This window comes from Equus przewalskii, chromosome 26, assembly GCF_037783145.1.
Source record: "Equus przewalskii isolate Varuska chromosome 26, EquPr2, whole genome shotgun sequence".
In the NCBI taxonomy this organism is placed as follows: domain Eukaryota; kingdom Metazoa; phylum Chordata; class Mammalia; order Perissodactyla; family Equidae; genus Equus; species Equus przewalskii.
The window spans coordinates 20,558,971-20,586,727 of record NC_091856.1 but is presented as its reverse complement, the minus strand read 5'-3'; the positions used below and the strand labels follow the sequence as shown (position 1 = coordinate 20,586,727).

The 27,757-nt window shown below is 43.3% G+C and overlaps 1 protein-coding gene and 1 long non-coding RNA gene across 3 annotated transcripts in view; one reads left to right on the top strand and one right to left on the bottom strand.

Moving 5' to 3' along the window:
* Window positions 1-27,757, bottom strand: part of PAPPA (pappalysin 1) — a 236,698-nt gene that overhangs the window by 106,108 nt on the left and 102,833 nt on the right. Inside the window, exons 8-9 of the mRNA XM_070596239.1 lie at window positions 21,462-21,590; window positions 15,764-15,855 (exon numbers count right to left, since the gene is read on the bottom strand). Of these exons, the coding sequence (XP_070452340.1) occupies window positions 15,764-15,855; window positions 21,462-21,590 (221 nt within the window). The remainder of the gene's footprint in view (window positions 1-15,763; window positions 15,856-21,461; window positions 21,591-27,757) is intronic.
* On the top strand, window positions 38-15,866 carry LOC139079698 (uncharacterized). 2 transcript variants are annotated; one of them, XR_011533553.1, is made up of 3 exons: window positions 38-169; window positions 14,296-14,362; window positions 15,737-15,866. It is a non-coding gene; the product is annotated as an uncharacterized lncRNA (long non-coding RNA). The 2 variants fall into 2 exon arrangements; XR_011533554.1 differs by lacking the exon at window positions 38-169 and adding an exon at window positions 9,945-10,082.

The following is a 27,757-nucleotide window of genomic DNA, read 5'->3' as shown; positions in this document are numbered from 1 at the left end:
GCTCTGATTGGTCTGGCCTGCCTCTAAAACCATCCTCCTGCCATATGGTTCAGATACATCCAAAAAGATGAGACATTCAAGCCACAGTGCCCTCCATCTCCAAGTTGATGAGACACACTGCAGTGCTCTAAAGAGCAGAAGCTGAGTCAATGGGCAGGATCCCACTCAGGTAAGTTCTCTTTATCTTACAGGATGGGTGGGTTACTCTTCTGCTCTTGGAGAGGATTTTATGTTAGTTTGAATCTATATGCTCTTTGATTTGTATGGTTGAACGGTATTTTGTTCTTACAAAAATGTGTGTACATGTCTCTCTCTCCTCCCAATAAGGAAAGAAGAATGAAAAGAAGGAAGGAAGGAATGGGGGGAGGGAGGAAGGGAGGAGGGAAGGCAGAAGAATGGGAGGGAGGGAGGAAGGAAGGAAGGAAGGAAGGAAGGGAGTGAGAGAGGGAGGGAGGGAGAGAGGAAGGAAGGAAGGAAGGAAGGGAAAATTGGTCCTAAACCTTAGAGTTAACCCGGAACATTTGAACACGTCAATCAAAACCACTGCTGTTTTTGATCAGAGATGATAAGAGTCAGGATAACTATTCACGTTCAGAAAAAGTTCCAGGGAGTAGTGGTCACTCTGAGGTCAGTTTCCACCAACTGGAGAAGGTATTTGCCCAAACAAAAGCATGAGATTGCAGGTGCATTACTGGCTGTAGATTCCAGAACAGAGGTCAGAGAAGTCTTCTCTGGTCCTAGAGATGGCTGGACAGACCAAGTCTGGGCCACTGATGACCTAAGATATGGGCAGAGATTGGGGCTTAAGACAGGCTGATCACTCAGCAATGCTCCTATAGGTATGGAGATGCATAACCTGCGAAGAGATGGCTGCTCAGATAGGACACAGTAGAAAACTCTTCTAGCAAGCTAGAGTTGGTCTGAAATTGGAATTGGCTGCCTCAGAAGACAGTGAGATATTCATGCATCATTTTCCAACAGATGCTTCATGACAATTGGCAAAGCATAATCTGGTCCCTGCCTGCTTCTGCAGCCTTCTCATTTCTTCTTGCATGTACTCTAGTCTCAGCTCCAGACTAGCTGAAATGTGGCAGCTTCCTGAATGGACCACATTCCCTCTCACCTCCCCACCTTTGCAGAAGCTTCCCCTAAATTCCCAGCACTTGTTTTCTTATGACTAGTCTCCGTTCATCCTTTATCCATAGCTTAACCTAACACTCCTCTGGAAAATCTCTCTGGCAGTCCACCCCAGAAAGACTAGCTGTCCCTCTCTCTGTCTTTCCACAGCGTCATCTACTTCTCCACTTAAAATGATAGCTACCACGTAGCAAGTGTGTTTGCTAAATGAATAACAGGATGATTTGGTACGTGCCAGGCACTATGTTAAATATTTTAAAATATTTAATGTCATTTAATCCTAGAAGAGCCTTATGCGTTCAGTGCTATTATCATCCCATTTAACAGAGAAGAAATTGATGTTTAAAGAGGTTAAGTCATTACCTAAGGATTCACAGGTTCCAGAAGCAAGAATCAAATACTGACTAGTTTGATTGCCAAATCCACGCCCTTTAATCCACCCATGCTGCCAAATTCATTCCTTTTGTGTGGATGTGGCTACTGAGGAGGATCTAATGAGACAAGCTGATCTGACTCCCTCTAACATGCCTTGGGATGATTTTGTGGTACTTGGGGGCTCAGGGGTCTGAGGGAGCTGCAGTCATATCCCAGCTCTTCCCTAATTAGCTGGGTGTCAACGAGCAGCACACTTCATCTCTGAGTCCCAGTTTCCTCTTCAGCAAATTGGTGAAATAATGACTATCTTCGCAGACGTCAGGAGGACAAAATGAGAAGCTGTATAGAAGATGCACGACGTTTGCTGTGAAAAAAGATGCTGTGAAAGAGCAGGGGTCTCCCTTTCCCTAAAGGAAGCAATTTATCTCTGCTACCTTGTGCCAGTTAAACTGCACGGGCTCAATAACTTATGTTTTGGTCCGATCTTTTTAATTTTTCTAAAGCGGAATCCAAGTTTTTGTTGGCAAGTGATTGAACACACTGGGGCCCAGCCTCCGGGCCCACAGTCCATTAGGGAATTTACGAGGGAGATCAGAACCTTCAACTCAAGTACTCCCTTCAGAGGCAGTACTTACAAAGCCATCAATTTCCTTAACAAAGAGCATTGGCTTAAATGCCCCTTAAAGCAGTGTTATTTACACAGCTACCCACTTCCTTTTGAATTCTCTGGCTGGGGGGTGGCCTACCTGCAGTCCTTTCCAGCTACTAGTTAATTAGGCTCCCTCCCTGAAAGGTCTTGGTTTTGAAAAGCAGCTTGATTTTGGATTATCGGAGAGTTCTAGTGGGTGATCTAAGAAACCACCAAAATCACTGGTTCTATCCATCCCTTCTTCTAAAATCCTAAAACATTTGGAGGTTGTCAAAGAGTTATGACCATGGTCACTATTGAGATATAGAATAAGAATTACATTGGAACCCGTCTCTCCTTTACACAAAGCTCAAAGAAAAATCAAGAACATATCAATATAGTAATACTGCCATTTTCTAGATGAGGAAACTAAAGGGGTCCTCACTCCTTTTGTGGCAGAACTAGGGTTTCAACACAAGCCTCTGAGCTCCGGAATCTGGGCAGGAAACTAGCCCTCTGAGCTGCTGGAACTGAGATATACTGCCCCCAACAACAGCTAGAAAGTGGAAAGCCTGCTATTTGAACTGAGGTTTGTCTGACTCTAAAGAGCAACAAGCTCTACAACAATTTGTTGCCTGAAAAATAAAACTGTCTCGAGAAACATATTCTTCCTTTACTCATTTATTCTATATTTACCGAGCCGCAAATTATTTGCCAGGTCCTGGACGGAATCCTGGGAAGTCAGAGGAATTCAACCTGGTCTCAGCACTCTAGGAGCTCGGTCTAGTGAGAAGGGCAAGCAAATAAATTACTGATTGCACAGGATTTTGTTCTGAGGTATGAGATGCTGCAGGAGCACAGAAGAGGGACCCCCAAACTTCAATCTTACCCAAACTTGGGAAGGTTTCCCTTAGGAGATAATACCTGGGCTGAATCTCTGAGAGGAGGAAGAGGTGATGGGAAGACATTCCAGGCAGGTGGACTCTGAGCAAATGAAGGGAAGCTGGAAACAGTGTGGAGGTGCAAAGCAACATGTTGGAGCACAAAGTGCAAATGACTGGATCGGACTACACTGGCCTTGAATGCCATAGTAAGGAATTCAAATTTGTCTCAAGGGCATTGCTGAGCCACTTGATGCTTTCAAATGGAGAGTGACAAAATGATATTTGCATTTTAGGAAGCTTGCTCTCACTATACTGGAGGATAGATGGAGGCAAGGAAAGACGGAGAACCAGGAGCCTGTTAGAGTTCTCTTGCAATAACCCTGGCAGGAGCTGAAGTGGGGATGGGGGACGGAACTCAGGGAGAGCGATGAAGGTAGGGAGAGAGAGGAGGGACTGAGGGCGAAAAAGTTTTCAAAGTAAAATGGGCAGAATAGCAATTATTTGATTGTGGGAAATGACAGAGAGGGAAGAGTTAAGGATGTTTCCATTTCCAGTTTAAATGTCTGGTTGGCTAGTGGCGCCACCAGTTGAGACTAAGAAAAACAGGAGTTGCAGTAGGTCTGGAAGGAAAAATGGTAAGCCTTGTATTCACTGTGTTGAGTTTGAGCGCCTGTGGGTCATCCAATAAAGTAATTAGAAATACACGTCCATAGGTCAAGAGACAGTCCCCAGACTGAAGATAGAGATTTGGGAGGCTTCAGTTTTGAATGATGGGCTCAGGAAGAGTGGGAAGTGGGCCCATCATGGAATTTGGAGTGTGCTAATATTTAAAGGATGGGCAGAAGAAGGTCTGTGTAGGGATGGCCAGAGAGGTTAAGGAAACTTGGAAGAGGGTAACACTTCAGAAGCCCCAGGAGTTCAGAACTTCAAGGTGAGGGAGAAATATACTGAAATCTGTCTATCTCATCACGCTACATAATAGAGTCCCGTTCATCCTTTCGCTGAGTAATGATTCTCAATCTTCTGCCTGATCTCTGCCAGGGACAGTGTGTGCTCTCCTTGTAAGGAGTAGATTCTTATTTTTAATAACTCTAATAATCAATATTTATTGATCACTTTCTGAAGAACAGGAACTGCTCTAAGCACAGCAGAGCTGGCACCCTCAGTGCCTAGCATGGACGTGACATGTGAAAGGTTCTCCGTAAATATGCGATGAATAAATTCATAAATGAATGAAAGAATACATTATAGTACCCTACGAAGTAAAGAACATCACTCCCATTTCACAGATGGAAAAAGAAAGGGAGACCAAGCCTGGAGCAGAGAAGTGGTCCCCTGTGCTTCTGGGTCAGGTCAATTGCCTTCTCCTCTCATGCTCCCTGGTTGGGCGTTCTCTTGGCAAAAGGCACGAAAACAAATGGAAAGTTGATGGGTTGAAGACACTCACGCAGACCTCTCGTCAGTAATGAGGCTGAACTCAAGCTATACGAGTGGTTTTGGACTTCTGAACTGAGGGACCAGCTCCAGCCGGGAGCTTTCACAGTCCTGCCAACAGTGGCGGTTAAAAGTTTAGTTCAATCTTATGGATAATTTGAGCTGGGTTTCTGACTGGCATTGAAAGCCAAAATCACTCTTATTTCTCTTCAGGTCAGTTTGCCAAGAGTATTTTATTGGCCCTTGAAGAGCATCCCACGGTGGGGAAGGTTGATCTGAAAACACTGCTCCCAGCGTGGCATGCTCCTGCCCAGAAACCACTACTCACTACAGGATCACACTTCCCACCCACCCATCTTGCGGCTACCCTGAGTCGCTTTCTTTGGGACTAATCTACGCACGGTACCCCCAAAAGAACCCTCAATCTGGACCTTTATAGTGGCAGAGCTATGCGAGTGACCCTACTAAGCCCGGCTGTCCGGGAAGCTTTCACGGATTTACGAGCTCCCCCACCAGGGCCTGACTCCTCTTGGGGTCCCCTCACAGCAATCCTTACGTATGCTTAATGACCCCTGTCCTCTGAAGTCCTCCAGTGAAGGACTTCTGCTGCTGCTGCTTGTCACTCCCGTCTGCACCCTGCCTAGCACAGAGCTTTGTATGCAGCAAGTGCTTAATACATATAGACAAAAACTAGTGTGAGATTGGTCACATTAGCTTCCAGCTGTCTTTGGAGGACCCCCGTGGCTGCTGTCTGGAAGACAGAGAAGGCAACCTTAGTGCCTGTAAGCTGGGCTGCAGACACTGGGAGCTGGGAGTATATTATCTTTCTGTCTGGCAAATTAAAAAATGGAAAATGCAGTCCCTTCAAAATTACTGTAATTTCAAATTTGCTTTATCTTAATTTTTTCTTGTTACTTAATCAGTGGCAGCAAAGAAAAAGTCGCTTTTCGTTTCTCCCTCTGTTAAGTAGTTAATGATCTGTAAACAAACACTTCAGACAGTGTTTCTTAAAGAGACCCCAGGATCTTTTTGTGATGGGAAGATTCCTTTTGCACTGGGCATTGTTTCCCCTTCTCATTATCTGTTTGCAAGTAGGCTGTTCAGCTCTTCAGAGTACACATTTTTTTCATTAGATAAGCTTAATGATCAAGAGGTAGCATAAATTAGTAGTTTAGCCTGAGGGCTTAAGAGCCAGACTTCCAGGGCAGGAATCCCTTACTGGGAACCCTGAGTAAATGACTTAACATCTCTGGGCTTTTCCCTTATCTATAAAGCAGGCATAATTTTAAAACTACTTCATAGGGTGAGCACAATTAATCAAAGGAGGTAATAGAGAAAGCATTAAATTAATTAAATCAATACCGAGCTATTTCTACTATTACGACTATTGTCTGGGATGATGCGATGGAAGACACCTTGTTCTGAAGGTCTGGTATTTTGGAGAAGGACTCCAGCTCTGCTAGTTGGAGTTGAGCAGATCTTGGTTCAAATCCCAGCTCTGCCACGTAAGAATCACCTGCTTCGAACAAGTCACTTTATCTCCCTGAGCCTCAGTTTCTCATTGTATAAAATGGGAGTAACGGCCCTGCCTTCCTGCAGCCTCCTGAAGATCAAGAGGGAGCTGAGTGCCTTGCGTGTGTGTGTGGCAGCCAGCCGGCATGGGATGCGGCATTCACGAAGGTTTGTTTCCTCTTGTGGCGGTTTCCAGCTCAATAAATATTTATTGAATGGAGGCCACTTTCTCAAAAGCCACTTAAACATTTAGGGGATCTGCTGTGTCATCTGGAAAGTGGTGATAATCATGCCTGGTTGCCAGGGGTGCTGCCGCTTTGAAATAAGACAACGTAGTATGTTCTCCATAAATATCAACACACTCCTTTCACAGGCAGGGGGGATCCAGGAGGTTGCCTGAGGCTTTGGGCGGTAAACTGTTTGGGCTCCTCTGGGCTCCTCTTTTCTGCCTCGAAGTGTCATTTGGTTCAGTGCATCAGACAATGACTGCCTTGAGCTAGCTGCTGAGGACCCAGGGATGGACAGGATGACTTTTTCCCTCAAGGGTGAGGGAAACTGGAGTCAGTACAATTACAGCTACGCTGCTATAGGCCCAGGAGTGAGACGGATGAGGTGATAACCTCACCTCTCTATCTCTCATCTGCCTTGATCTCCCTAACTGGCCATTCTTTCTCCCACCTAAACACGCATCCATCTATGCCAGCGGTTGTTGGTGCCTTTTTCTGTGCAGGGTCCATTAGTAAATATTTTGGCTTTGTAGGCCATACAAGGTCTTTGTTGGAACTACTCAGCTCTGTCTTTATAGTGGCAAACATCGAAAACAAGGGGCATAGCTGTGTTTCGATCAAACTTTGTCTACCCAAGCAGGCAACAGGTTGAGTTTGGCCCCGGCCAGTAGTTTTCTGACCCTCATCTATGCAAGCATATGCTTGTCTACTCTGCCGAGTGCAGGGCTTGATACAAAATGTAGAATGCAAACATAGGCGTTGCCTTGTCCTTTCATGGCATGAGCAACAGCCTCACCGTGGTCTTCAAGCACCCGAAGGATTAGAGCTTGCAAGGCGCCAGTCACATTTCTCTTCCTTACTACCATCCGGGCCGTGCTGGCTTCCTTTGACCTCTTCAAAAGCTCTTTCTTGCCTCAAGGATGTAATAGTCGAAACATTGTGCCATCCTCATTCCGTCAACTTACTCCTAGTCTCCCTAATTTATCCATTTCCTAGTCAACCTTCAAGACTCATCTTCAATGTCCTGTCTTCAAGGAGGCATTTCCTGACCATTCAACGTAAAGGAGGTCCTTCAGTTATACACCTCCAAATATTTCCACTAGCGGCATTTTCAAACATTACGTTTAAATAATTATTAGTGTCATTTCCCGAGCCTCCCTGGCCTCCCCTTGTTCACTGCTGTTTCCTTTGCAGCTAGCACGGGGCTTGGCATACAGCAGGCATCAATAAATGCGTGAATGAATGACACGACGGGACCCCTGCAGCCAATTTGCACCATCTTCTGCCTGGTTCTGACTGCATATGTTAGAGCACGCAGCCGATTTATTCTGCAGGCTATAGCAGTGGGGTTTTCACACAATCCCGACTGCCCATCCATCATTTTATTTTAAGCACATTACTCCTCTGTCCAAAAAGAAAAGGAGGATACAATTAGGTCTGTATCCCTCACTTGCTTAATATTTCAATTTCCCCCAGGGCACTCCCTTCAAATGGAGATCACAGCTCATGAATATTAAATGTCTCTTGCAACCTAACAGAGTCCCCAAGAAAGAGCAGAGAGCCAGGAGCTAGAAAAAAGCCCCGATACCCGGCCCCCAGGCCTCTCTCCTCTCCTGGGCTACCTCGGTCATAACTGTGCAGAAGCACAGCAAGGCACATGGACGTGCGGGCAGGCTTCTGGTCACGTTAAATGCCACAAAGAAGTCCTTGTTCTTGGCTCCCCAGATTCACCTGCCTTGGACTCAGGCTGCGTTTCAAAGGCACACATCAAGGTTTGGTCTCAATTCCTCGAATTCAGGCAAGCTCCAAGCCCTTCTGAGGCTGACCTCTCCCTGAGAGTCAGGAAGCCGACCTGGGCTGAGGGTTAGAATTCCTCCCTTCTGGCGTCAAAGCCGTCCTGTTTCTTTTCATTCCAGCCCGGCCTCTCTGTGGGGTAGGCCTCCCGGGTTTCCAAAGGAGGTGGTAAGCCGTGGTCTGAGGCTGGATGGCAAGCTTGATCCTAACCGGTGCTGACTCAAGGGCGTTTGAATGCGTCCATCAGACCTCCCGGTTGAGGACTTCAGATCTTTGGTCCTGCTCCGCACGCAGCCTTCCCCCCATCGCCTCCCTTTCCTGCTCCTTTGTCCCCTCAGTGACCCCCTTTGACCCTCCGGGTTAAAGGAATTTCTTTCTCCTCCCCAAGCCCTCATTTCTTTTAAAATGCACAGTTTAAAAACAATAAGGATCTGAGATTGAAATTCTGGAAGTCAGCCCTGAAAGGGCCCTGGGAGCTCATCCAGCCCACCCCCATCACTTTGTAGCTGGAGAAACTGAGATCAAGGGGGCTCAGTCACTTCGCATAAGGGACCACCACATTTTAATGCAGGATCCAGCTCAGGATCCCTTTTGCCAGAGATGGATTGGCGACCTTTGCATCTTCACAATTGAGATGGGGAGTGAAGAATGGGAAGGTGAAGTGGTCTTAACTGACATTCTTGAGGGTCCACAAACTGCCATGCGTTGTGCTAGACACTCTATAGGTATTATTTCTATCTACCTCTGAACAGAACTGTAGGTGTTATAATTACGTCCACTTCCCAGAAGAGGAGAGTGAGACTCAGAGGATAGGAGACGCCCAAGATGACCCAGGGAGTAATTACAACAACAGACATTTGAACTCAGCCTCCTCTGCCACCAACACATTGCCATGACAACAGGATTACTTGTCAAACTTCTCCCATGTTAAAAAAACAACGTGGCTACTGTCAATGGAGACTGGGCTGTTAAAAATGAAAATACAGCCCAAAACACAGACTGGTCCCATGTTGGGGGCATGGGGTTCATGCAGTGGAACGTTTATAGGGTGATAATAACTTGAAGTTGTCGTTTTCATGACTCATGAAAAAGGCACAGGAGGGACATAGGCATTCCCTCTCCTTTCCTGCTGTGAGTCAATGGCACCAGGGCACCAACAGTGGAAAAGAGAATTTCTCTACCGCTTTTTGCAGGTTTGTCCGGATATCAGACACAGTCTTTAGAGACAGTAGACAGGGTCTGAAGTCTCCTTCTCTGAACTACCTGCTGTAGGACTTAGGGCAATTCATTTAGACTCCCAGCACCTCAGTTTTCTTATTAGCAAAATGGGCGTTATTATTCTGAGTTCCTGGGAGCATGAATGAAATCATTTGAACAAAGGGTTATCAGCACAGAGGCTGGCACAATTGGGTGTCTAATAAATGACATAGCTTCATGATTAAGTGTGCAGACTCTGCCTAGGTATCATGAATCCCACCTCTGCTATTGCCAGGACCTTGGGAAAGTTATTTAACCCCTTTCTTTCCTCAACAAAACCGGGATAATACCATTATCTACCTCCTAGGGTTCCTGAGAGGCTTGATGCAATTTCTGAATTAATGATATTAATAACAATAATCATAGCAGCAGTAACAAACACATATATAGCACTTACCAGGTGCCACCATTTTAAAATGCTTTACATATATAACTCCCTTTCATCCTCACCACCACTATAAGAAGTGGGAACTATTACCCACCCATTGTATTGATGAGAAAACTGATGCACAGATAAAAAGCATCCATGCCAGGCTTTTCACCCAGAATCCACGTTTCTAATCTTTATGCCCTATGTCATTATGCCAGTGCTAAACATGTCACCCATCCTGGCTCATAGAGCATCACCGTGATTGCCTTCATCACCACCACCATGATTACCGCTAATATTTCTCTTCTCTTCTTTCAAGGGCCTGTCTTCAAATCAAGGGAAGCTTTATTTCCAGGAGGTATTTTGGTGAAAGTTCCCATGTTTTCCGCAGAGGAAGGTCTGAAGGCATACATGCAGCCGGGAGAAGTTTTATTTTGCTTTTTTAATTTTAATTTTTTGGTAAGGTGAGAGGTGGATCGTCTATTATGATTTCGCATTGTTAAAAAGAAAAATAATAATACATGCAACTCCCAGCAGAGCCCAGTCTTCCTCTCCCTTCCAGTCCCCCTCCCCCCACCAGATGCTGTTTTCCTTTTCAGTCACTGTTGTTTTAAAGTCTCATCAGAACATCCACCAAGAAGTCATGGCGATTCATCTTCTTGTTTTCCTTTCTCGCCTGGGCTCGGAGCAGGCCAGGGCGGCCTGACAGAGGGACCACAAGGCTTGGTGACCCCCACCCCTCCCAGTGACTGGTGGGGAGGCAGATTGATCCCCCCTCCTCCCCCTTATCTGGCTCACAGATAATTGAGTTATTGGCCCTGGCTCTAGGACCGGGCTGGAGATGCTGCGTCAGGGACTAGAGACAAAGTGATGTTAATGACAGGGGATGGGGGAGAGGAGAGGAGTGAGGAGGGAGGGAGAAAATGAGACACACAGAGTGTGTGTCTGTCTGGGAAAGACAACGTGGGGGTCCGTTGGCTTTGTTTTCCTAACTACATATCAGCAGCCAGCAGGATTTGAAACCCCAAAGCCTTTAAATGAATGTTTGACAAATCAAGGATTCTTCAGCATCAGACAGAGAAAGAAGCTGGAGAGCCCTCAACCCAATCCCTCTCATTTCACAAGGGGAGAACCTGAGGCTCCAAGATGCTAAGCTGCAGCCCAGGCTCTCAAGTCTAAACTGAGACCTGGACCCAGCTATCCTGAAGGACACAGGGTGGTTAATCAAAACAGAGCATGAGGAGTCATCCACAATCACTTCTCCTGGAATGGATTAAATGTCATCTCAGAAGGTAGCAGATTTCCAGCACCAGCTCAAGATATATTACTAAGTATAACCCCTTTTGGGGATGCTTCACATTTTGTCTGACTAATTTGACCATTACCTTCCCTCCTTCAGCTTTTATCAGCAGCCTGTCTGTAGTTTATGACTCAGTGCTTTAGAAACAGAATTCCCAACGCTGCCGAACAATGCCTCCAGCCAGTGCCTGTTGGGGGAGTTATCATTTTACTGATACCACATTTTTTCACTGAAACCTCAGGCCTGGTGTATGTTATATTTTAAAAAGGGGGGAAAGGACAAGATAATTTCCACATTGCCAGGGATGTAGCTTGCATTGCCTAAGAGATCTTGTGGGTGGTGTTCCTTTTAACAAGCAACTTATTATGTACTGGGGGATGAGGACGCTGCGGGCAGGAAAGTGGGAAAGGGAAGTCCCAGGGTGTTGCATAATAATACACTGGCACCTTGGGAATACTTCCGGATGTGTGGGCTTCTGAAAAGTGAATGGGAATGCCACCATAAATCTGTCACCTACCCTCACACTGGTGTTACCAAAGCCAGGGAAAACATTAGCCCTATTAAATGTTTGGTGACAAAAAATAAAAGAGAAGAAAGAAATGAAAGAAGGAAGGAGGGAAGGGAAGAAGGAAAGAAGAAAGGAGGAAGGAAGGAGAGAAGGAAGGAAGGAAAGAAGTGAAGTGGGAAGGTAAGGAAGGAGGGAGGGAGGAAGGAACTCATTCAGATGAAGGCAGAATGAAAGAGTAGAAAAAGCAAGGGATCTCTACTCCATCTGGAGATGGGATCACACCTCTACGAGCTATTTGATCTTGGGCAAGTTAAGACATCACAGCTCCCTCATCTGGATATAAGAGACCTCACATAGGCTCACATTAAACAAAGGTGGATGACACAGGGTGTACCACCTAATGGGTATCCATAAATAGTGCTTGTTGCTGATACCCCTCAACATACACACATACCCACACCCCCCACACACAAAAACACAGAGAAAAGTAATAGTTAATGTGCATCAAGCACATCCAACTTGCTATGAATGGGGCTAAACCTCATAGTATCTTATGACAACAATTTTCAGTCAAGGTTCTAAGTGACAATCAACAGAAACCAACTCTGGCTAACTTAAGTAAAACAAGCAAACAAACAAAATCTATTCAAAGAATATTGGCTACTTAAGGAATACTCCTTGGGAGGGCTGGAGAGTCAGGCTTGCTTGCTCTGAAGCCCAATTCCAAGCTCAAATTAGGTCCCAGGGCTCGTCTTGTGAAGACACCTCAGAGCTTTGCTACACGTGGTCACTTCAGCACTAATGTTACATGCTGTCACTGGTACTTTGGAAACGCATGGGTTGTGGCCACTCCCACCATCCTTATCAAAATGGTTTCTGCAGGTCTCTATGTCTTATCACGACTAGTTTCTGATTCAGTATCTTGGGTGGGGGAGAGGGTAGGTCTTGTGCCCACACTCAAGCTATAAGGGGGACTGGGAGAAGACTTTTGGATTTTCAACGTCCATAATAGGTGTTGGGATCTGCCTCATGATAATTATAACAAGGAGAGTTATTTCTAGGAAAGGGGATTCACATAGTAAATATCAAAAAATATTGGTAAATATCTTTCACAGTTGAGTCCCAGACTTTCACCATTTTTGGATGAGAACACTGAAGCTTAGCCTAGGCCACATGTCTAAGCCACAGCGTGAACCCATCAGTCTCACTCAAGCCTGTTCTCTTGGCCACTATCTTGACCACTGTCTTGACAAAAGTAATGATGAGAACAACGTCCACCTCAGCAAAGCCTCCCACACTCCAGTCCCATTTCTCTGACTCATTAAAGCTGGATCTGTTGGGAGCCAAAGATTCACTGTGTTTTCTTCACCTATTCTTCTTAGAGGAAGGTGGTTTTCTAGACTCAAAGCCATGGAGTTTGTCCTCGGGATGTAGTTCCTGGGAGGTGGGATCTCTGGATAGACTCCTTAATGCCCGAAATGCCCTGTGTCTCTAATGGAATTCTAAATGGCAAGGGTGGAGGGCATAGCTGAGGTCCTTCCTCTAACACAAAACACACTCAATATGCAGGGGTAATAGAGAGCCTTCCCTGGACACCATCCACACCACTGACAGTTTTGTATTTCAGTCCATTAATTTATTACATGAATTATTCGACAGCCGTATGTTCCTTGTTCAGCACCAAAGCTCCACTAGAGCAAGAGGAGTCTTTTTTTGCAGGTAGCTGACCACAGTGAGTTCTGGGGTCAGGCTCTCTGGGCTTGAGTTCCAGTTCTACCACTTAACTGCATATCTTTATTTCACCTGCCCATGCCTCAGCTTCCTCTTTTGTAAAAGCAGGACAATAAAAGAGGTGTTATGAGAAGGAGAGTTTATAAATGTGGTTGGTATATAACAGATGTTCAGTAAATATCACCATCAGCTGCAGAATACTTACAACCTATTAGAAAATGACGGTATATAAAATGGATCCACGAGGGTCCAAGTCTCATCCTATTGGTAACTTCCTCGTCTTCTCTCCTTTCTTCTTATGCATTTCAGTTAACACAGCTTGAAAATCACTGACCTCCTTCAAAATGGTTGTTTTGGCCAAAATACAAAGGGGAAGTGAGGCTCAAAAAGGCAACATAAGCTACGGCTATTTCTAACATACTCTCCCAAACCTACCACTGTTTGCTTAAAATTCAGTTCTTTTTCTAAGAAAGGGTGAACCATCTTTTAATTTTCACCTCCTTTCTGCACCAGGGTCCAATAGCCAAGAGTATCAAAGACTCCAAATTCTTGGACCAGGGGTCAGCAAACGGTGTCTGTAAAGGGCCAGATAGTAAATATTTTAGGCTCTTTGGGCCATAGGGTCTTTGTTGCAACCACTCAACTCCACTGTTGTAGCAGGAGAGCAGCCACAGACAATATGTGAGGAATGGGTGTGCTGTATTTCGGTAAGACTTTATTTACGAACATAATTCTGGCCCAGGGACTCTAGTTTGCAGACCCCTTCCATGGACCATGAGCTTCTACATGTAAGGGGCTCCCTTGTTTTTGTTTATTGCTACATGAGATGCTAAAGCAAACAGAACATGGATGTCAGGGCCCAAGCATCTCTTTTAGGGTACCATATCCTACCTTCACCACATCCTACCTTCTTCCCAGAAGCACTTAAGTTACATGCCACCCTAGTGTGAATGAAATAGGTAGATATTTTCCAGCATGATCTGAGAGTAATATTGAGTGTCACGAGGGTACAAAGGCGAGGGTTTAGTTCAAGTAGAGCTCAGGATTACGAGGAATAGTCACACATCTTACAAATCACACAACAGAAGTGCAAGTAAGGTTCTTAAGAACCACTTAACCTAATCTTTTCTATTTATAGGATGGAAACTGAGGCCCAGAGCAGGGAAATGACTTGGCCAGTTTTATGCAGCAAGTTCTCAGCACAGGTGGGCCCAGATTCTGGTTTTCTTCATTTTAGTCCAAGGCTCTTTCTGCCATACCACTAGGCTAATATCAAGCCTTTATTATGGACCATATTCAAATCAACAGAGGAGAGGAAAACAACTTTCTGCCATTGAAAAATCCAAGGCGCTGCTTGGAAACTCTGCTGTCCTTCCACATCTTCCTTTCTTCCATCCACACACAGTTGCAGGGCACGTCTATCATACTGCTCAGCCCCTACTTGGTGCCAAGGAGACAGTAGGTGCTCAATAAATGTGTGTTGAGAATGGAACAAAAGGCAAAGGATGCATGGTAAAGACCTCAGGGAGCCCACAATCTACCAGGAGAAGGAAAGTCTAAAGGCACTCCTGTAATGCACTGCAAATGTGAGGACCTGATGACATTTCCTCCCCTTGCGTCCCCTTCGAAAATTCCCTTTCAGTGAGAAATCTTCCCACTACCGCTTTCCTCCCTCTGTAGCTGCCCTTTCCTCCTCAGATAGAGCACCTCTGTCTTTTGTACTTGCAAATGAATTGTGATTACTTTTCACCTCCAGCCCAGGGGATTAGCCTGGGGACCTTTGATCTTCAGGTATCGATTTGCATCTTAAAGGAAGAATGATCTCATCTGGGCCAGCTCAAAATTCCATCCCTGCCCCCCAACCCCTGTCTGTTTACCAGCCCCCGGGCTGGCCAGGGCCTCCCAAGTGGGGCTGAAACAACAAGATCAGCCAGACTCCTAGAGAAGGCAGGAGTGAACAAATTTCCCATCTGACTGGGGAGAGGTGGGAAGAGGACATTTGCTTTCTAAACACAGGCTGGTCTGCTATTCCTCCTCCTCCAAGTCAGAGAGCCCGCCCAATGTTCTGAGAGTACAGAGGGGACCATGGCTGCTCCTGGATCCTGGCTGGTGGTTGTGTAGCAAAATGAACTGAGCACGAGCCTGAGAATCAGACAAAATCAGGTTCAAGTTCTGGTTCTGTCTTCAATCACTTCTAACTCGTGTGACTCTGACCATGTTTTATCATGTCTGGCTTTTGGTTTTTCTCATCTCTAAAGTAAGAATAAAAGCCTTAAAAATCTATCCTAATAACCATCCTGGACAGTTAGCTTGAAGAAGAGTGATAATATATGTAATGTACAGCTCAAGCAAAAACGTTACTAGTCATCGCCGTCATCTATGGGAACATAAGGTCCATGAGGGGGCAGGAGTATCTGCCTTTTTTCGCGCCATTGCTGTATTTTCTGGTAGCTAAAACAGTGCCTGGCCCATAGGAGGCACTCAATAAATATTTGTAACATAAAGGAGTAACATTATTTAGTCATCACTAGTGCTGTTATTGTAATTGACTAACAATTTCGCACTGTCCACTTCTCCAGCAAAGCCCAAAGAAATGCCAGACTTACCGATGCAATTGAAGGAAACTTCCTGTCTGCAGAAAAGGGAGCAGCCATCACCATTGATCTTATTCATGTCATCGCATTCCTCGCCTTGGCTTCTGCAGAACCGACAGAGAAGAGAAATTGGTCACATCAGCTTCAGAACCACAGCCGGACACAGAAAAGTTTCTTCCCTGGGCCATGAACTATCCATGAGCCCTGGGGCAAGTCTCTTTCCCAGTTGGAGTCTCTGTTTCTTCATCTTCAAAATGAGATGCATAAAAGGTATAAATTTGTAGGATGCGATTGCATTTGTCTTATTTTGTGTTTCCCAGGACGAAGTAGAATTCCTGCTTCCAACTCATTCTCTGAGATCTTGTCAGTTATGTTGGTTAAGTCAGATGAGAGCAAGAAATGGATGAACAGACCTTGCTCCTTTGTGTGTGGCAATTCTCATTGCATTTTAAAATGGTAGATTTGAAGGAAAACTTGGAGTTTCTAAATATATAAATGCTGTTTTTCACGAAGCCCTGCCTCAAGTCCCTCCCAACTCCCCCAATGCACCTAAAAGTAAAGATATTTTTTATTCACATGCTCAAGTTTGGTATTCCTCTTATCAGAAAGGTTTGCCTTCTCCATTGGGTGTATCATTTCACAGTGTTAAGAACTCCCATGCCGGGGCCGGCCCGGTGACCCAGCGGTTAAGTGTGCACGTTCCACTTCAGCGGCCCAGGGTTCACCAGTTCGGATCCCGGGTGCAGACATGGCACCGCTTGGCACACCATGCTGTGGTAGGCGTCCCACATATAAATTAGAGGAAGATGGGAATGGATGTTAGCTCAGGGCCAGTCTTCCTCAGCAAAAAGAGGAGGACTGGCAGCAGTTAGCTCAGGGCTAATCTTCCTAAAAAGAAAAAAGAACTCCAAAGCTGTGGAAGCATGCTGCCAGGAAATAAAAATGCCTCCTCTTTTATTTTTTTGCCTGACGAAGATTAGCCCTGAGCTAACATCTGTGCCCATCTTCCTCTATTTTGTATGTGGGACACCTGCCACAGCATGGCTTGAGGGGTGCGAAGGTCACACTTGAGATCTGAACCAGTGAACCCTGGGCTGCCAAAGCGGAGTGCATGAACTTAACCACTACACCACCAGGCCGGCCCCTAAAAATGCCTCCTCATGTCTTTTTTTTAAGGAATTATTTCCACCACCTATGGATGACTCTGCAGAGGTTAGGGTAGGCAGAAAATGAGCAATGCTTTCTAAATTGGACCTAGGAGAAGAGAAGGAGCAGTAATAACGGAAAGATTGGAAAGACTGCCACTTTCTGGGAAATTCACATCCATTTAGAAACAGAAAACTTGGGTTTGGATCCCACGTTCCAAAATGGTTGTGTAATCTCAGACAAGTCACTTGATCTCTCTATCTGATCTTTCTATCTTTGACTATTTAAATCAATTAAAATTTAAAATAATTTAAAATTCCATTCCTCAGTCACACTGACCACATTTCAACTCCTCAACAGTTAAATGTAGATATTGGCTACTGTATTGGACAGCACAGAATAAATTTCCATCATGGCAGAAAAATATACTTGACAGTGCTCTTTTAGATGCTGAATCTCAGTTTTCTCATGGGTTAAAATGGAGATACTTATACTGACTCCTTAGTGTTGGTGCAAGAACAGAACGTAACTTAAAGTGGCTGGCACAGTGTGTGACACACAGTAGAGGCTCAGGGAATCGCAGTTTCCATTCACACTTTGTCCTGGAAGTTCTCTGCAGAGTGTGCCGCAGCTGTCCCTCCCTCCCCAGAGACCAGCTGGGACCTGTCACAGCATGGAAGAGGCCTCAGACTTTTCCTTTCACCCAGGCAGGGCAATTAGCACTGGGAAATGTTTGTTGCTTTTAGGAGGTGTCAGAGTCGCAGGATGGTGCCTTGCAATCAAGCCTTAAGATGGCTAGGACATTGCATTGATCTCTGAAGAGCCACCCAAGCTCTCTCCTGTCTGCAAACCCATGAGCAAAGAAGTCCCTCTTCCAAGCTGGGCCCATATTTCAATCTCTGCCAGTGCATCTCGCACGCTGGAAATTGGTGATGGCCTTGTGCTTCTTAGCTATTTCATGGGTTATCTGGGGAGAGATTTTTTTTTTAACCTGGGCTGGTTTCCCTAAGCCACAAAGAACACTTCTAACCCGCCTTCCCTCACCACCCAAACACTATGTTCTATTGGTTTAAGCAAAACATTAGGGTCACCACAAATATCTTCTAAGCATGACAGATTTCTCATTAGATAGAGAGGTTCTGAGAAACCTTCTTTGACCTCCCAGGCTGGAGCGGGTGGCCATCTTCTCTGTGTCCAGAGACACTGGGCTCCATCTATCACAGCACTTGTCAAACTGACACCTTTGCCCTGTTACTTGAGAGCCCCCTTACTGGGCTTTAAGATGTCAAAGGAAGTGACAGAGTCTTTGTCATTCTAGTACCCTGATGCCTGGCACATTGCCTGGGACGTAGCAGACAGCACGTAGCTACTTCTTCACTTGATAGCTGTACAGGCCTGTGGGTCACACGGCAAGGCAATAATGAATCCAGATAAGAACCTGGGCATTGGGTTCACATCTCGGTTCTGGTCCTTACTGGGTGTGTAAGCTTGAAGCAACCCCTTTAATCTTTGGCTGTTAGCTGTCTCTTGTAAAGCATGGTGACAGGACTCATCTCATAGGGTTGTTGGAAGGACTCAAGGAGGTAACAGTGTAGTACAGTGCACTGTGCATAGCAGAGGCTCAACAAATATTCACGAATATTGTTAGCATTACTATAATATTCTTCTAGTCCTTTCACCCATTGGGGCCTCATTGAGTGTTGAGTCTATCTGTACTTCTTTTTAAATCCTCTTACACATACATACCAATTTAGCATGCATCATCCCATGAAAAATCCAATTAACTAAAATGACATCTCTCCTTTTCCTCAAAGAATTTCTTTTTCCTTAGGGAACCTTCCATAAGCTGTGTTCAGTTTTCTACAAAGCGTGTCAACAACTATTTGGTACCTGCAGGTAACTTAATAAGTATTTGATGTCTATACAGGATACCAATTCTAAGACAAAATACTAAAAAACTTTAAGTTAAAAATACTATTTAGGGGCCATCCCAGTGGCATAGTAGTTAAGCTCATGAGCTCCTCTTTGGCAGCCCGGGGTTCGCTGGTTTGGATGCTAGGCGCAGACCTGTGCACCACTTATCAAGCTATGCTGTGGCACGCATCCCACATATAAAGTGGAGAAAGATGGGCAAAGATGTTAGTTCAGGGCTAATCTTCCTCAAAAAAAAAAAACTATTTAAATTAATTATAATAATAATAACTTTAGATCAGGAAGAAGAATGATGTTGTTTGCAGTTTTTTACCAATACATCTATTTCTGGCTCCAAAATGGATAGACTGAGTTGTAGATCAGGTTCCAATCTGGTGAGTTTCTTTTTTTATTCTTTATGATAAATTAGAAAATCCCAAATCGCAATTATGGGTTGTCAGCAATGACCACAAGTATTCCCTGGATATTCTGGATATGCAGCTCAATCTTGGACCCACAAATGATGGGCACCTTCCCTGGAGAGAGCCTTGCTCAGTTGCTCAGTGTTCCATCAAACAAGAGTTGCCTCAAAAGCTGGAAGTTGATGTCGTAATGTGGGAGAGAACAGCAAATGGCTTTCCTTTCCCCAGTTTTGTTACATTAAGCATGAGAAACTGTATCTTCACATTCAGTTGTTGCATTTGGATATGAATCTTAAATATACACAACAGCATACCAAGGATTTTATTCTCTGACAAATGAGGAGCTTCATCTTCTATGCTTGAGGAGTCAAATTCTTGGCAATCAGGTGGTTTGCACCATAATTCAACACTTAAAAATTCTTAGATTATCTCCTCCATATTAAAATCTTGACAATTCAACCTTGAAATTATAGGTATAGGACACGTAAGACATGAGTATGTATTCCTGAGATAGACCACTTCAGCAAGCCACTTGAAATTGTGCAAATAATCATTCTTGGTCTTATCAGTGTCAATATTTTTAAGAAATGTCATCCTTTATTTCAAAAGCTTGAAGTAGTACCTTTCTTGTAACAGCCAGTATCCTTCAGTGTGTAGAGGGAGCATAATCTTGTACAAACTACTATCTTTTTGCACAGCAAGTTGAAAAGATGCAACTTATTGGCCCTCCTCTGATCATATTCGCAACATTCCCTATGCCCTTCCATGCTAAGTCATGATCAGAAGGCAAACCACTGGCCAATAACTGGATGTCTATGTGGATGGAGATTCACGTGCAAACGCTTTACTTGCATAACTGTGCCATCCTTGCTGTGTTCCTCGCTGGTGCTTTCATCCCAAAGCAGGTTTCCAGTTTACATTGCATATCCCAAAGTCATCAGGACCAAATTAAATCTCTCTTCCCTTCCAGCACTAGCATCAATGATGAACTGAAGAAATCGTCATCCAGCACTTCTCTTTCATATATGTACCACACCTATGAGCTGATTCATGTTCTGCACATCAGTGATTTCATCCAACTGTGAAACAAATCCTCTTTACAGCGCCCATCCCCCTTCAGAAATAGTCATTGCAATTCCATGTTTCACAGATATTATGTGACACCCAACAGTGCCATTTAATGAAGAAATGTTGCCAATAGCTTGTTTTGCCATCTCCACATATAATGTTTATCATTAAATCTGCCCACAGTTTTAAAAGTGTGTTAGCAATAGTGTGGCTTGCAACTACGTTAGCAATAGGGAAACACAGTTTTAGCAATAATGAATGCAATCGTGAATGATTTTTGGTCTCTTCTTCATCTCTTGGGACAAAAAACATTTTTGTGCTTATTCTGGAGGAAGAAACTCAAAGGTTTACTTGTTTTTTTTTAATAATGCAAAAGTCTTGATGGCTTCTTGCCCCTATTTCGCAGTTGCATAACATCTTGTCCTCTGGACGAAGGGATGAATAGACTGGTGATCCAATAAAATCCACTTTTCAGACATGCAGATTTATATTTTCTAATCACACTTTTCGTTTTTGGCTGCTCGTGTGGAATCCTTACACTTACTGACTCATTTGCCTCCCTATACTTATATCCACATTCAATACTCATTCTGGAGTACTGTTTACTATTTATGGTTTCAACATTATAGTGAGTTAGAATATTTCACTATTTTTATGTATCTTTGACCCATTTTGTAAATTGTTTATATAACATGATACAAAAGAAATAACACATAAATAGGCAGTTTTACGAAACATAAATGGTAACGAGCAAAGAATGTGAAAGTGTTTTGACCTAGAGGCACTGTGTCCTGTTAACTGAATGTGGGCTGGGATGGAAAAGACTAAAGAGAATCCTTGTAAAATACATAAAACCACTAAGAACAGGAGCATACTGGTAGTAAGTATAGACTGGTAGCTCTGTTGAAGTCATATATTGTATTACCAACTTAAGAAATGTATATGTTCCAAAAACAATCAATGCTTTTCTTCTCAGACCAGTAAACCAGTTGCAGAATGTATGCAACTATGTATGTGGTCCAACTGATAGGCTGCTGGGGATCACTGGTAACTCACAGCTCACACATTGAAGAGTACTCCATAAGCTCTTCTATTTTGTACCCTGATCATCTCTTGGTCTAATTAGCATCTCCCCTCCCCTTTCTTGAGTTAGATCTACTTACTTCTGGATAACGCCATCGCCACAGTACCCACTTCCATGGATGTATATGGCAGCAGGTGATGGCTCACTCTCTTCACTTCCTGAAATGGTGATAACACGGTACTGGTACACACTGCCAAGATTTAGATCCCTGGAAAACATAAAGAAGACTCTTAGCTATACAGACACAATGCTGGGGGCAGACAAACTGATCCCATTGAGTGCATTCTTCTAGCAGTCTTACTTGTTTTTGAAATCACATGCACATTCAGTTATCCAATAATTTTTCAGGTTTACCGTGGCTAAGACGCTCTCTTACACATGATGGACTACATCAAAATGTATAACAATAATAACACATCAATTGACATGTGAACATGCATATTATTAGGTAGTTTTTTGGGCTGGTTTTTTTTGGTGAGGAAGATTGTCCCTAAACTAACATGTGTGCCAATGTACTCTATTTTGTATGTGGGACACTGCCACGGCATGGTTTGATGAGCGGTGGGTAGGTCCACACCTGGGATCCAAACCCATGAAACCCGGGCCTCTGAAGCAGAGCGTGTGGACTTAACCACTACGCCACCAGGCTGGCCCTCTTACTAGGTACTTTTTATCTTTAATTTAACCTTTACAGTAATGCTGGTGGATAAGAATCAGATAGCATGTGGCCCATTATGAGGGTGTTTGGGAGAATGCATCCGAGAAAAACAAAAGAGATAAGCAGAGGCAAGGAGGTGGGAAAGTCCCATGCCAGATTCTGTGGGTGCTGTCTGATACTTTCTCCTCATGTTAAGACCTGAGCCGGAACCTCATTACACATGAGCACATCCAGGGACTCTCCTTCTCCCCAACACTTGCTCCTCCCTATGTTTCTCACTCTTGACTAAAATAATAATAGTAGCAGCCTCACTAATTAAATATCAGACCCAGGGCTAAGCACTTTCCATGTATTTTCCCATTTGAGAATCAAAACAACCCTACACGTGTATTAGTATTTTCATGTTTATTTTACAGATGATGAATCTGAGGCCTAGAGAGGTTAAGCAACTTGCTTACAATCACATGCCATTAAATAATATCCTGCATTCTGCCTTCCTAATCCCTAGCTTAGGCCTGTTTTAACAATCTCATGCCTTGCAAAAGGAGATCTTGTCCTGGAATTGCAATTCCAGGCACTTGTTCCTGCCAGATTTCCAACTTGCCTAGATTACATCGCTCCTCTGCTCTCAAGATCTCCTGGTGCAATGCCTAGTCTCACTTCCTCACACTCAATCTTACACCAGATTACTTCCCTCTCCTTGGTTAGCCCCTCTCAGCTCCCTGCTTGAGCCCATCCTACCAACAACTGAGCCTAGCTACTGCCAATTATCCTCCAAGGCAAAGATATATTTATGTCTATTCCACATGACCGAATCACCATCCCCATTTCTTTTTTGACCATTTTCAAAGGGAGATGTTATTCCTGTCTTTCACCTCCCTCTACGTCAATAATTTACTTTTTAATAATAAAAAAGTGCTATGGGAAAAAACACAAAATGATAATGAAGAGAATTCCTATTAGATTCCAGAGTTGGTGGGGGGGAGGAATTCATAAACAAAAGGACGATGTCAAAAAAATCTCAAGTTCTCCTGCCCATCTGTTGTTTCAGCTGCTGTTAGGGTTGGGGCTGTTCGGATAAGGCCAATAAGATAACAGGTGCCGGGGCAAAGGATAGACAATGTCTCCTGACTCTCAACACAACGATGAGTTGGAGTTAATGAGCACTAAAGGACTCCGGTGAAGAACATAGCCTTCCTGAGAATGTTCGGCTTATTACCTAAAAGCGAGTTGGTTTCCACAGTGCTGGAGCAGACAGCAATATTAGGGGTAGACCAGAAGTCCCTGGGGATTTCATTAGTGCTCTGTCAGTGAAAAATAAGTAGTTGACATGCATAAAAAGCTTGAGATAGTATATGAATGTGTGAAAAACTGTTGCCTTGTAAACCTGTGGAATGCTAATTTGTTGATATAATCATAGGCTTTTCTTTTTCTTTCTTTCTTTTTTTTTTTTTTTAGTTTGTTGTATACTTTATCAACCTCTACACTAATGAATGTATATTTCTGGTGGTGCTTCTAAAACTGGAATATTCTGTGGGGGCAAGAGTGGTTTTCCCAGGAGACACATGAAGGCACAAGATAAAGATGACACGCATTCTAATGCACATTCATTTTCGTCTAAAATATGGAGGTACGTTTTATATGGCCGTGTTACGGAATAAAATAAATTTTCTTCAGGCTACATCCCAGGCCACTGGGGGAAGATGGTCACTGTCAGAAACAGTTGGAGCACTTCTGTGGAAAAGTGTACGACTGTAAAAAGTACTTCACTACATTGTGTTTTTCACTTGTGGTGTGTGTCACAAATGATTTATGGCTGATAATATTTAAGGTGCTCTGCTAATATTTGTGAATGTTTTCCTCCTCCCCGCTCCTTGCCTTCCCTCCTCCCATCTTCCTCCTCCTCCTTCTCAATAAACACAACTTTGAGGCAAGCAAATATGTGTTTCTATCCTGGCTTCATTACTTACTAGCTGAGAAATCATAGGCAGGTGGTTCACTTCTCTAAGCCTATTTCAAATTAGTCACAAACCTAGCCTCACAGCGTTTTCCTGCAGATTGAATGTGAGAACACATACAAAGCACATATGTATCCCACCTATGATAAATAGTTAATAAATGCTAACCCATTACTATTAATGCTTAATTATCAACATTCTTATTCACTGTAGTTATGCTATATATACTTTCTATTCTAGAAAGGATGGAGGTGACAGATAACCACACATAACCTTGGTTGGGTAAAGCCATGAAGAAGTAGCCACGACCTGTCATGTGTGGCATAGCTTGATGAAAAGTGCCTTTTCTACCACATCATTGGCTGGAACACGCTTAGCATCTGTAGCTTGCTCTCTCTCTAGGTGGCTCTTCCAACTTCTCAAAATCCGGATCCCAGAAGGTTTATCTTTACTCTGGGGCAAAATCTGTCTCCCAATAACATCTACCCACTGTCCTACTTCTTACCCACTATCATCACATAGAACACGTCTGAGTGGTAAAGAAACCTTAATAATCCTCCTTCTTCCAACTGTGTGTGCATGGTTCATGTATTATTATTGCATGAAACCCCGACAGCACCTCTTTGAGTAGGGGTTGTTCTCCCACGTTTTCAGATAGGAAAATAGAAGGCAAGTCACTCCATTTGTCAAAAAGTGGGGAAGGGGGAAAGGGTACCACTGCTAGTAAAAAGATTAAGTTTTTCCACTGAAGAATTCTGTGATAAAACTATACTTTCTCCAAGTTAAGTCAAGATGAATGCTAAACAAGGGCCCTTTACTCAAGAACCTGGGTAGAATAGAATAGAAGCTAGTGGATTCTAAAAGCTGTGCAGGAGGTTAGGACCTATTTCATGGTTGGTCTAAAAGTAGGACACTCATATCAAGTTGTTCCTTTCAGCTTCTCCTAAAATCGCCTGCAAAGTCTTAAGCTGTCACTCGAACTCCTTCCCTGCCTGCAACTCCCACTTCCAGGCAGACCCTAAGCTCTGTCAGTTCTCCCCAGCCAAAAGCTTCCACGTTATTCCCTTTGTATCCCTGCTGCCACCAGCATCTCAGCCTTGATGACTGAGGCAGCCTCTGGCTTGCCCTCCTGCCTCAAGTATCTCCTTTTTCCAATCTTACCAATACCATCAGAATATTCTTGGATGCAAGGCCACTCTCCATGCTCAACATCTTCTCATTGAGTGCAGTGATGGGAGCATGCTACCAGGCTGACACTTCCTCTTTACCCTTCGCTTTGAAATAGAATTTTACCACTTCATCTGAAACATGATTAGTTTCACCATCTCTGTTTCCTTCATAGAATTCTGAATGCCATTTAAAATTTTTTTAAAAGCTAACCTCCATTAGTATTTAATCACCAATTCTTCAAATTGTATCTCATTAATTTGATGTTTCTACCTCATAAATTTAAATTGCAGTATTTAAATGTGAGGAGATCTATTGGCTAATTTTGAAGGGTTGTTTTGTATTCTATGTCTGACTTTTAAAAAAAATGTTCTTAACATTTAGCCATCATTCTTTCACAAATGTCTGAAATGACATATCTGTCTTAGGTTTGCATTTCTAGCAATTAGGAACAGAAATACTGGCATTTCTAACTGGTATTATTTTTCAAGTTTCCTCCTCAGGAGTGTCATATTGATGGTAATGTGTATCAAATTTGGAGCACAGTCTTACAGTAAAATTTAGTTACAGATTATGAAATTATCTTAAGATTATTAATATGCACATTTACATACATAAGGAGGCTGAGCACTCTATGACTTAGATTTTGGCAAAAATGCATATTTCTTAAAGTGTTGGTGTGTAGTTAATATATGATAGGTCAATTAAAATCCATCTTATATCTGTAAGCAAGTCACTTCACTTCTTTGGGTCTGTTTTTCTTCCTTTTAATTAGGATATATAATTCTTGTCCCATATCAATGTGAAGGTCAAATGAGAACTAGAAAGTACAATAGGAGAAAAGAGGGAGAGAGAGTCTTATTGCACTATGGAAATATCCCATCTTGCTTCTTCCAGGAAACCCTCTCTGAGCCTCTTGATTACTTATTATTGACCTCCTATTGTTTCCATGTCATAGCATCCATTTATCACACTCTACCTCTCCAAACAGTCTGTGTAACTAAACTGTATGATACTTCTTTGAAATTCTTTCTTCTGCAATAGTAATAGCAATTGTAGTTTCCATTTTTGTTGTCTATTTATCATATGCCAGGCACTATGCCTAGTACTTTCTATGAATAATTTCATTTCATCAAAACAACAATCCCTTGAATAATTATTATTATCTCCCTTTTCAGTTGAAGAAACTAATACTCAGAGAGGTTAAACTGCTGCCCAAAGTCAAACGGCTTTTGTCATGGGGCAGGGACTTGAGCCAGGTCTAACTCCATCCCAACTCAGTGCTTTCTGGAGGCAGAAGCCCCCAGCTGTTAGGAACTGGAAAATACAGCAGAACAGAAGGTAAAAGACCTAGTTTTGAACCAAGCAGAGTCTTCATATAGAAACCAGTTGGAAAGTTCTTCAAGTCAGGAGAGACACATTCTCTTAAACACTACTAATGACTCTGCCTGTGGGCAAGTCATTTCCTCTCTCTGACCATCCATTTCTTCATCTATGGATGAGATTCTTGGGAAGAATGTGATGATCAACTCTGCAGTCCATGGTCCTAATTTAAGGACTGAGGAATGTAGTGTTGCGTCTTTCCCTCATGAGCTTTTCTGCAGGCTAGAAGCTGCCTCAGCAGTTCAAATTCTGAACTGAGAATGGGTGTTGTTCAGGATCTACCACCCAGATTGTCTGAGCTGGAAGACGTGGTGGGGGGACCACCTAGGATGCCTCTGGCTCAGGGAGAGCCCAAGAATTCCAGTCTGCCTTGGGCTAAGGATGAGAGGGTAATGCCTGGGCACTTTGTATACCAACTGCCAGCCAAGAATGGGAAGAGAAGGAAACAATCATTATTTTGAGCTTGAGATGATGAGCCATGGGGTTTTATACATGCTATCATTATTGTTTCAATTAGCAAATATTTCAAATGTAGAGACCACGATAACAAATGTCCTTAGACTCACTACCCAGCTTTGTCAAGTTATAATATTTTCCATATTTTCTTCATATCTTTTATTTTTGATGTAAAAGGAGTAAAACACACTGTTTTGTACATATGTTTTCAACCCACCTGTGGGCCCTTCTTCTATCCCACTTTCCTCTCTCCCATGAATGTTTTTATACTTTTTGTACATAAGTATTGTTTTGCATATTTTAAACTTCATAAATGTTTTAATACTACGCAGCTGGCTTTTTTTTTGCCCAGCATTGTTTTTGAGGTCACATATAGTGATATGTGTAGTTCTAGTTCATTTATTTTCACTGACATAAGTATTTTACAGTATGAATATACCACACTATATTGGACCATTCTTTTCTTGATAGACACCTAGGTCATTTCTACTATTAGTACTATCATTACTACTTGATCTTTTTTGTATATTTACAATAACGTTGCTTTAAACATTTGTGGTCATGTTCCTTTGTACATAGAGCGAGAGTTTTCTAAGGAAATATATCTAAAGTAGTATCACTAAGTAATTGCATCTCAACTTTATCAGATATTGCTAAATTATTCCCCAAAATGGTTGTACCAATTAACATGCCTACCAACAGACTTCCCATTGCTCCAGGTCCTCACCAGCACTTGATTCTACCAAACACTTA